Source organism: Xenia sp. Carnegie-2017, unplaced genomic scaffold, assembly GCF_021976095.1.
Source record: "Xenia sp. Carnegie-2017 unplaced genomic scaffold, XeniaSp_v1 HiC_scaffold_22, whole genome shotgun sequence".
Lineage (NCBI taxonomy): Eukaryota > Metazoa > Cnidaria > Anthozoa > Malacalcyonacea > Xeniidae > Xenia > Xenia sp. Carnegie-2017.
Window position 1 is genome coordinate 3,607,287 of NW_025813485.1, and position 11,559 is coordinate 3,618,845.

Consider the following 11,559-nt stretch of genomic DNA (forward strand, 5'->3'; position numbering starts at 1 on the left):
TTACAATTTTGGACCACTGTCATTTGGAGTAAATTTGACTGAGGATGTATTAAGAATATAATCTTCGTTACTTTTAGCAGAGTGATCTTGTGTAGTTACACTAAATACAATAATAATTGTATAGAAAACTATTAAGTCATTGAGAAAGCAAATGCAATCATACGTTTTGTAAAATCTCATACAAAACATTCTCCAAATGTGAAATTAAAAGAGCTGGGAAATGACTAATAGTTTCCCGCAGTTTTTAGAAGTGCGGGTGTTCATCCTGTATTCATGATTCTTGACAACAATTAATGACGTAAGCCGACAAAATTACGTAAGTTTTGAAAAAACATGACGCAAGAACAAATACATAATCACTGAAACAGAGGTAACAAACACCAAAATATGTAAAGAACAACAAGGTAAAATTTAGTTAAATAAACAAATGTAATGTCGAATATGTGTAAATAAATAAATAGTGGTTTATATTGTGGACTTTTGTTTAACAGGAAAGACATGAAGATTGCATGGAATTACTTACTTGACAGTTATGTCGAACGTAATTTTACCATGAAGAATTATTTCCATTGAAACGCTGTTATTGTTTTCAAAAAATGAATAAGAACTTTTCTTAAACTTCACTGTAGCAACTGAAAAGAAATATTTCACATTTTACATTTTCTTTAAACATCATTCTTTGTAAGCAGAGAATTTAAACACAAAAAAACATAGAACATTTAAAAAATAGACATTGTATAAATAAACATTATGCAAAAATAGATTTTGCGCAAACCCACAAAAAATAATGCAGAATTAATATTTAAAATACTAAACATGATATGAACATGGTAAAACATGTTAACTTTCAAAAAAATTGTCGTTCATATGACATATTTCACTTCATGTTTTACATAACTTTGGCAGACATTTCGAAGGTAGCTACCATATTTTCGTGTTAATTATAAAATGTCGACAAAAGTGTGCTTATTATAATCATGATATCGATTTTAAATCAGAAACAAGATCAACTTTTTTTAAATTCACGATGGTAAAAAACAACAGCAGTTGAAGACCAGAATGATCAAACAGTTATACAACTAGAAATAGCACAATAATATTTAGAGCATACCATTTTTATTTATAATGGTAATGTTAGCGCGAGGTTCGGGAAAATGAAGTATTTCTGTTGGTGATGAAATTTTGAGAAAAAATGTCTCATTTTTTTCGACGAAATCATCTGCATTGATGGTAATATTGCATAGGATGGTTTGCTCCCTGTTCTCTGGATGGAACGTTATCACCTGATTTTTGATTTCGTAATCCACCTTTTCTACTGCTGTTTCTGAGCTTGAAATAATCCTGGAGAAAGAACAATTATTGCTATGAAAATACGATTCAGTGATGCAATGAAAATTCATCCAAACTCAGATTTGAAAATTATTTGTCTTTTCCAGTGCAGTATACGTATCTTAATCGTAAAATATTAACAATTTTAGATATACGAACAACAGCAAAATAAAAGATTTCAATAATGGTTGTGTATTATATAATAGCAAGCCAAACATGCGGCTCTCTACTTTATCTCTATTTATTGAGTCTGGTCAAAGAAAAATATTTAACAGATAAAAAACTACAGTCGAAAGGTGAAAAACGAGAAATCACAAATTACAACGAAACGGTATGAATACACGCAAAGACGAAACATGAAACAGTTACCTGACGTTCACAGTAAAAGTTATATTTCCGTATAGCGTAATAGGTACAGACACATTTTCGCCTTCACGGAATGCATAGTGGCTTTTTTCAAAAGAAACATTGGCATCTATATCTAGAAAAAGAGTTCATTAATGAGAACACATTTAAAACAAACAAGAATCCAATTTGCAATTGAACATTTAAACACATTAAAATATGAGAAGTAGACTTGATCAAGCAGTATTTTCGTAAACATTACGCTACTGGAAGATTTTTATTGCTAATTGTGCATTGTAGATGACGGTTAACTTTCTTAAAAATCATTTCATAATTCACTATGAAAACACGTACTGCTGGAATCGATTATAGTTATCTTTACAGCATCCGTTTTCTTTTGGACACTTTCATCTGTCACATTCAACAAGACATAGAAATCCTCATCCATTTCTAACAAATTGTCTTGTTTCAACGAAATATTTACAATTTTTGGACCACTGTCATTTGGAGTAAATTTGACTGAGAATGTTTTAAGAATATAATCTTCTTCACTTTTAGCAGAGCGATCTTGTGTAGTTACACTAAATACAATGATAATTGTATTGAAAACTATTAAGTCATACATACAATCAAAAATATAACGACAATAATATTATTTTTTTACATATTTAAGTAAAAAACATATCCTATCGAATAACTAAAGGAAGAGTTAATTGTAAATTGCAACGTTAAAATTTTGCCTTTTAATCCATGTAGATTCAAACTTTAAGAGTCTTTTTCACTTAAATTACTTTAATGTCCCATCCTTCCTGTTCGTACTATAAAGTCCCATCCTTCCTGTTCCTACTATTATGTCCCATGATTTATGTTCCTACTATAATGTCCCTCCTTCCTGTTCGTACTATAAAGTCCCATACTACCTGTTCCTACTATTATGTCCCATGATTTCTGTTCCTACTATAATGTCCCATGATTTCTGTTCCTACTATAATGTCCCTCCCTCCTGTTCGTACAATAAAGTCCCATCCTTCCTGTTCCTACTATTATGTCCCATGATTTCTGTTCCTACTATAATGTCCCTCCTTCCTGTTCGTAATGATAAAGTCCCATCCTTCCTGTTCCTACTATAATGTCCCATGGTTTCTGTTCCTACTATAATGTCCCTCCTTCCTGTTCCTACTATAATGTCCCTCCTTCCTGTTCCTACTATAATGTCCTTCCTTCCTGCTCCTACTATAATGTCCCATGCTTTCTGTTCCTACTATAATATCCCATCCTTCCTGTTCCTACTATAATGTCCCATCCTTCCTGTTCGTACTATAAAGTCCCATCCTTCCTGTTCCTACTATAATGTCCCATGCTTCCTGTTCGAACTATAATATCCCATGCCTCTAATTCCTACCATAATATCCTGTCCCTTCTGTTGCTACAATAGCTAATGTCCTATGCTCCCTGTTCCTATTATAATGTATTATGATTCTTGTTCCTTCTATGTCGTATGCTTCCTGTTCTTACTATAATGTCTCATGTCTCCTGTTTATACTAGGATTTCCCGTGATTCCTGTTCCTACGCCAGTGTGCATACCTCTGTTTAGTACAACAGTGCATACTTCTTGGCCCTACTATGAGGCAGCATGTCTGGTACCTTTTTACAATTACATGTCTACGTCAGTTTTTACACTTGATTCAAGAAAGAAATTTGCTACGTTGAGCTTAAAGTCCCCCAAATTGAAAGAGTTGGAAAATGACTTTGTTGGTTTTAAGGGGGAGAGTAGTGGCCATTAACTCTTCTTGCACTCTCTACAAACAAATCCCAAGCATTGAATTCGATACGAATATATGAAATCTGTCAGTAAAAGTGCTTATAACTTACTTCACGACGATATCTTGAAAAACAGCGCATCCATCAACCTCAATCTTTACCATTACCATTTCATCACTTTCGTTAGCCGTATAATTACGACTAGAAAACTTGATGGCTCCTGAAATAGAGTTGAAATCAAATATTACCAAAAATAATAGATATATGTAATTATTTCAATCTTTTTGAAACAACTTACTAATGTTGTAAAATTTTGTTGAAGCATCCTCGAATTTTTGGTTGGAATAAGTTTAAAATTCTCGATACAAGTACAGAAATTGTTTCAGGAAGGAGACGTTTTAGTATTTATATGAAAAACAAATACCACACTTATAATAGCATAAGCTGCCTTCTTCTTATTGTAAATGAATCGAAGATATATTGATTAACAGACAATATTATACGCTATGTTGATAAAAATAAAAAATTCACATGATATCATCTGCACGTGTAAAGTACAATGATTTGAGCCAGTGGGAGACGTGGAAATGTTTACAAATGTTGATCGTTCTAATTAGTCTTGACTTCACTAATACAATCAGTTCTCGGAGTAGTAAAAAAAGAATACAAAGTAAAATACATGGCTTTGTGAAAACATTATCCATTCGTTCAGGGGGGGGGGCGCTTTTGGGAATTCGTTGGATTTTTTTTGCTTTTCACATTAATAACCTGTCTACACCATAAAATGCCACTAAGGATGTACAAAACTATGAATGGTGCAGATTTACCCCTGAGCAAGGCGTAATTGATAATAAAATTCTTACATTTATCGACTGATTCGGACGCCCAAGCATGTAATACAGACAAAAATCAAACCGAATTACAAATACATTTACGATTAACTTTATTTCGACGGTCGACTCACCTATCTGACAAAAACAATTTACAAAGTCATCATTCACTTTTGCCTTAATGTGAGCTTTTTTATCGGTCGCTAGAAATAGTTGATTGCATTGCTATAAGTTTAAACTGATATACAGAATTATAAAATTCCAACATTGAAATTACTCTAAGCAGAAGTAAGTTTCCTTTATTGAACAGTTGATGGTTGATATGTTTTAAGACAAATACGTGAAATGGACATAAAAAGTACGTAACACGCTTATGAAAAATACATGACGTCCACAGAGAGGCAGCCATCATGCAAATTTGATCATGCTGTGTAAATTGTTTATTTACTGTAAAACAATAAATTTAAAAGACATAAATAATGCTAATGATACGAAATACCAACATAGCACGACCAACTTGCAGGCTTGCCATGCTACTTAAATTGCATATGAAAAAGACGTGCAATGCACATGAAAACACGTAGGTATGCACATGAATAACACGTGATATGCAAACGTAAAATACGAAATTAGTCGCAAGCATATGATAAAATTGAGGTAATTCAGTTTTTACTTGAGCTGACATTACAAAAATACACCATTTTCAGGCAAGGACACTTGCACTCAGCTGAAGAAACTGTTGAGAAACCTAAACAAAAAAATAATCAATGACGTGTGTCCACAGAGTCATAATGTCAAAGTACACATGTTAATCTAAGATCGCAGTCTATGTTGAAGACTCTTGCAACCTATAAATGTTATGAAAAACATGAAATATTCTCATTTTTCTTACGATTGCATATTGGTTGGCAGTGTGTACCACTTCCACAAAATCCATCATTGCAAACACAAGCATAGTGACCAGAATCGTTCCTTTTACAAGTTGCATTTTTATGACAACCTATGATAACAACTATAGCGTTCAGTCACGTGATTTGCACAACATGATTGTTACCAAGAGTTACAAATTATTAACCATGTGCTGAGTGATTTGCAAAACATTTATGACTAATTTCATCGCAACATATTGTGATGCTGTGATCACACAACATCAGCCAAACAGTGGTGACCATTAAAAAAGTAGCATACCGTTGTGAATGAACGTACAAAATGTATCATGCCATTGTGACCATACAATAGGTACCATACCGTCATGAATGATCATATAACATGTACCATGCAGTTATGAATGACAATACTTTTCAATGCAATGTTTTTCGTTATCATACAGCATTATTTCGTGAATTTGTAAGTAAAATTCAAGTAACTCATTCCACTCACTTTCATCACATGTCACGATCCTGTCACAAGTTTCATTTTTAACACATGAATTCGTACTGCTGTCATCTGAAATTCAAATACCACGTGATCATTTATATAACACAGGGACGCCAAGAATAAATTTGGAATCTACATTGCACAGCCTGACACAGCAACACAAAAAAAAAACACAACACAAGATAAAACAAACAAGAACAACCAATGGGCAACTGCATGTAAAAACTGATGATTTTGACCACTAAAAAAACAGTCCATGAAGAAAAATACTGAAAATACCAAACTTTATCTCTTATATACTTACAGAAACAACGTTCCCGCGCCTCTCCAGTAGTATTTGAGTAAGTTTGACAGTTGCAATAATAATTAACTACAATGACAAAAATATGTAACTGTCATTGCTGTTCTTCAAATGCCATGAAAGAACTGCTAGAGAAGCGAGTTTCAGTGATGAAGTTAAGAAATTCAAAAAAGACCACAACTTACTGCGGCAGTATTTCTTAACTTGATAAAGGTGTTATACGTGATAATGTTAAAGTGAATTTGTGAAAAAGCGACATTTCATCGTTAGAATTTACCATTTAAAACATCGATAAATCCAAGCTAGCTTGACTGAAGTAAACAAACAATCGTGTGACGGTAGTGGGTAAAACAACTATTTTGTCCATTAAAGAGAATGCTCCACAGGGAAAAAAAACCTCCGTTGTAAGAGGTATAACAAAATGGCCTATCATGCTTAGGATCATTTGAAGCAAAATACTGACGTTCAGACAGTTCGCATAGCACGAACATGTCTCACTTACCACAGTCTGTTTTCTTGCATTCACAGTCAATCGTTATGCCATTGTTGCCTAATGAACAAAGAAGAAATGTTCTGAAAGACCCTAACGTGATCTTTGATATTTAGTTGGATATTCGCTATACAGAATACTATTAATCAATTTAATGGGGTAGGGGTGGTTGATGATGGCGATCCCTCATCAAAGAAGGTGAATAAGGTAAGGTAATCGTTAGAGAAGACGAAAAAAGATACCCTTTGATACTAAGCCAAACGAAAATAGCTCGCGACCAAAATGGTTTTTGACACACAAAAAAGTTCTGATTTGCACAAATCGTGTGATAAAATTCAATGGCTGATATCGTGTTGGCTGTGATAACGTGTTCGAAAATTGTTGTTGCAGGAGTACATAATGACGTTGCCGGTGTTAGAAAGCAGTTGAAAAGAGAGTTTTTTTGAAGTTTATGAACTCACAGAAGATAATTACATCAACAAGTGGGTTTTTGAAAATACACATAGTGCGTAAAACCTATTCAATAATCAACCCACAGAGTCCCAAAAAATGTTGATCGGCAACTTTCGTTGGTTTTGACCTGTTGCTATCGTCTTGTGGAGTATAAATTAATATCAATTGAAACACTTTATATTGAAAAGCCTAACTTTTAAAGAGGTTTCTCATCTTTGTTCAATTTGCTATGCACATGAAACCGAAACTGCGAGTATAAATATAGTTTATGCAGCAAAACGCTAGGTAAAAGCTTTCAATCAAGTTGAATAATTAATGTCAATATATAGGCATTATTCAAGCCGAATTTTTTAGCAACTAAAGTTCGAAGTAGCTAAAAAACATCAAAAACCTAGCAAAGCATAAAAACTCTTAGAATACATATATAGATTGAAATACCTGTATCCGTTGAGGACGAATAAACGGAAGACAAAAAATGAGCAACAATTACCAACAAGACTACACAATGCGTTTCTGAGTTTTTCATAGTCCCTATAGTAGAATTATTTTCGTCAAAATCATGAAAATATAAACTTGGTAAAAATGCACTTAAACAGGTATAAAATGCCTTTTATCTTATACGCAATATTGCAATTGTTTATCAATTCAAATACCGAACGTTTAAGAAAATTTCCAACATTCTTATTATAAAGCGAGTTCATCTACACTTGCTAATTCTCTCATAGTTCATAATGCAGAACAGAATGCGTGACTTCACTCTAATTTATCAACTCATGCACATTATATTTTACAGATCGTTCAAATAATTTAGAAAAGTCCATTATTGTATATGTTGTCTCAATTTGCAAAACAGATCGAAAACGACATGCACCTGCAAAATCCAACGAGAAAGATGTATAATAACCTCTAAAAACAGAGCAAATACTAAAACTACCTTTTATAACACCAGAAGAGAATTCGAAAACTTCGTTTTACAACAAGGTTATTTCATACAGCCGTTCATAAAGCAATTGCTACTTTAACATCGCATCAAACATTAATGATAACCTTGACAACACATATACACAACAAACGTTAATAAGCCCTACGACACGGTTAGCATGCGTGTTAGTTATAAGTGGCTAGCCCAAAAAATTTGTTGGCAGTAAATGAAAGATAGGCAGTATGGAAAACACAACCAGACAAAGCAAACATATAATTATAAATATTATCTATTAATATGACAGCAATGGTTTTAAAAAGACGGGAAAATGAAGTTGATGAAGACTTTTTCCAATACACACCTGTCGTAGAATTTGAAGTCATAGCAAGTAATAAGTAGCTACGCATTTCATTTTACAAATAACTAACTTACACAATCATAATCTTTTATTAGATTTCCACTGGATGTCATCTAATTTCATCAATTTTCATTCGAGTTCGTTCATTGTCAAGTTACGTAATTAGTTTTGTGAATAGCAAATTCGTATCCTGATAAAAATTTGATGTACAAAAATTCACAAAAGTATTCTTTCATTAGTGAGCACGCAAGGTTTGAAAAAAATGAATTAGAAATAATTGCAAAATAGATTAAGAATAGGATAACAAGGCGCTTAAACATTTTCGTTGGATAGTAGTATAGTAGTTCATAATAAATTTAGTGATTTTGTAAGGCTAAAACTTTCATATTTCTTAGTGCGCTGCTACAAATTTTTGCTGTTCCAATAATTTTGGAGCACTTGCTCCAGCTGTGTTGATAAAGTTTCGTATTTTAACGTTTATATTTCCATAAGACAAATAAAAAATTGCGCTTTCCTTTAACGATCTTTTATCATATGCGTCCTCTTACGTCATTTTATTATCTTTTGAAAGAAATTTGTATGACGTCACAAACAAAGTGAATTGTAAAGTTTCAATGTTACTTATAATTTAGTAAATTTACAACTTGAAATGAAAGTAACATCAAAAGTTCTGAAATACTTGCACTTGGACAAAACACACTGCTTATTAAGCGGTAAGGATGTTTAATAAATTTATCAAATAATCCACATTTATATGCATGTAGATGCTGATTTACAGTAATTTTCTGAATTTCTTACGCTGAATCTATTTCTTTAAGGTCGTGCTATCCACATCATTTTAGAGTTGTTCAAATGTTTAGATATTCACTGAGAGCTGCAATTGAACGATGTACAATTTTGGGCATTTATGCATTCCTCCACTGATCTATCAAAGTCACAGATATATAATGTCTTCGATATGCTAGATGTTGATTGTTCAGGAACCCTGGATTTTGATGAATTTTATCTTTTAGTTTGCATTTTGATTGCAGTCCACGATAAAGAAGAAAAACATTTCATTTATCGCCATTCGAGAACTGTGTTTGACCTACTTGACGAAGATGCAAGCGGAAACATATCATGTGACGAATTTGAAAATTCGGATTTTTATTTAATCTACAAGGCGAGGCCATGCGAGCAATATTTTCAGAGTTCGATGTATCTGGGGATCACGTAAGTATGAGACAATACCACAGTATATAGAACAACCAGTAGTCCAACATTATTGAAATTTATTGTGACGTATACTCACGTGATTAACAGTGATGGGGGCTGTTTGTTTCCTATACTAGCGGTAAGAACACTTCCATCGCATGATCTGTTGATGATTTCGTACTCTTCACTCTCCTCCAACGATTGTACTAACATACAGAAAAGCCATGTCGCAATTGAACAATACGTTCATCAATAAGTAATCTATTTCAGGAACTAGATTATTCAGAGTTCAAGATGTTTGCAATGGCATGTATAGACAGACAAAGTGAAATAGAAGCAAGAAATTCATCGGAAAATCCAGGGCCATGTACAATATTATAAGATACACTCACTGATGTAAAAATAAATACTAGACATTCAATATGAAGATCTGTTGATAAAACGCAAACACAAGTCGAATGGTTTGACTTGTTCTGCATGAGAATTTGAGAAAGCACAACATTATCTGTTTAGTCATGTTTGGCATATTGCAAATGTTATCATCAGAATGCTTATGCTGGTTCTTTACAATGTTTAACAGGATACTTTTGGTTATGCTACGTACAATTATTTGTAAATTTGTAAATTTGTGATCCCATTTCATTTTGACGGATGGAACAATCATTATCATCATCATGACATCTTCATCATACTTTGTACAAAATTGCCTCAAAATATTGGACTACTTTCTAGTTTCATTTTTTTGTGGAAGTTTAAAATCCTGGTGCCAGTTGCCCAAAGCCTGGATAGCATAATCCATTTGAAAGTAAAATTTTCAAACTTCTTCACTTTAAAAACAAATTTTCCTTAAAACAAAAATTTTTTTGTCATTTTTAGAAGCAATATCTTATTTCAGTGATTGCTCAGTCCAAATCTTACATATTTCCCTTTTTAAACAATGAAAAAATTTAGCTATCCAGTGGATAGCTCTATTCAGCTTTTGGGCAACCAGCCACTGAAGTATAAGATTCATGAATGCCTTCTTTTGACTTGTGAAAAACCGATATTACCAAGAAAAATAAAGAGTTTACCACTAATCATTAGAATATTGACTTGAATTTCTTTCCAATTGTTCAATAGCCTTTGCAAATTGGCATCAAAAGCTCACACCTAAAAAATTTAAATATTATTTCACATTTAAATATACTTTACATTATAGTCATGTGCATAAATAGTGGTAATAAAATACATGTTTAAATATGAATATTGGATTCCAACATTAAGATTTCAATTTCTAGAGGAACATTGTTTTGCATCCTTCTGTCTTTGTAGTAATCAAAGTTGGCATTTCAATGTTGTGTAGGCTGTATTGGAAGCAATAAATATTTTGAAATTTAGTCAGCAAGAAACAAGAAAGTGGTGAAAAGCACACCAGATACCTAATAGGCATTTCCAAAGAGTAAAAGGGATTCTTCAAAGCATAATCAGTATAAAGTTCATGAAATCGCTTCAAAAAATGATCCATTGGGCCTTGCTTAGGATCTGTGAGAACCAGAAACTTAACACCTAAAAAACCAGCAATACAGTTTGTCATAAGCACTTTAGCAAATATGAATAACATCAGAACTACGTAACATGCTACTTCAACATGAGAATTTTGTAGTAAATCCCTTCAACTTGTGATGACTTTCTGAATAAGGATATTTAAGGATATTTAAGGATATTTACATATGCACTAGTAGGTGTTTGGTAGCAATGAAGTTTAAATGATTCAATTTCTAAAACTTGAATGCCAGATGATTTTGTCCGTGACAACTTAGTGGAAATTGCAAACAATCTTACAACAAAAAATAAATCTTTTATAACCATTTTCAAGAAATGTTATGAACAGTTGCTACAGCCATTCCAACTTTTATTCCAACAATGTAATTTGACAGCAAATTTATTGTTCAGATTTTTAGAAAATTGATTCCAATCATTGTTTTTCCAGTGGTAAGCTCAAAATATTTGAATTAAAGGAGTATAAACAGGATGGCTTTGTCACTGATTATGAACTCATTTCATAATGAAATAGAATATTGAAAATTCTGTTTTGTAGCATCGCGATACAAAAACATCAAATTTGATACCATAATCATAAATCCAGTGTGCAATTTAACGGTGTAATGCAATTTGCACATCGCTTTAGCTGTAATGAAAACAATTGCACATCACTTTTT

General features: G+C 32.6%; 1 protein-coding gene and 1 pseudogene across 1 annotated transcript; one reads left to right on the forward strand and one right to left on the reverse strand.

Annotated features, from left to right (window-relative positions):
• Nucleotides 1–7,930, reverse strand: LOC124447024. The gene is made up of 14 exons (XM_046997922.1): nt 7,822–7,930; nt 7,326–7,418; nt 6,447–6,494; nt 5,948–6,013; nt 5,647–5,712; nt 5,159–5,266; nt 4,940–5,014; nt 4,401–4,469; nt 3,548–3,656; nt 2,029–2,255; nt 1,699–1,810; nt 1,112–1,341; nt 524–632; nt 1–100 (listed from the first exon to the last, which is right to left on the reverse strand). Exons 2-14 carry the CDS (start codon nt 7,411–7,413, stop codon nt 1–3), a joined length of 1,407 nt encoding a protein of 468 aa, XP_046853878.1. The 5' UTR covers nt 7,414–7,418; nt 7,822–7,930.
• Nucleotides 7,931–8,106: 176 nt separating this feature from the next.
• On the forward strand, nt 8,107–10,443 carry LOC124447026 (annotated as a pseudogene).
• The last annotated feature ends 1,116 nt before the right edge of the window (nt 10,444–11,559 follow it).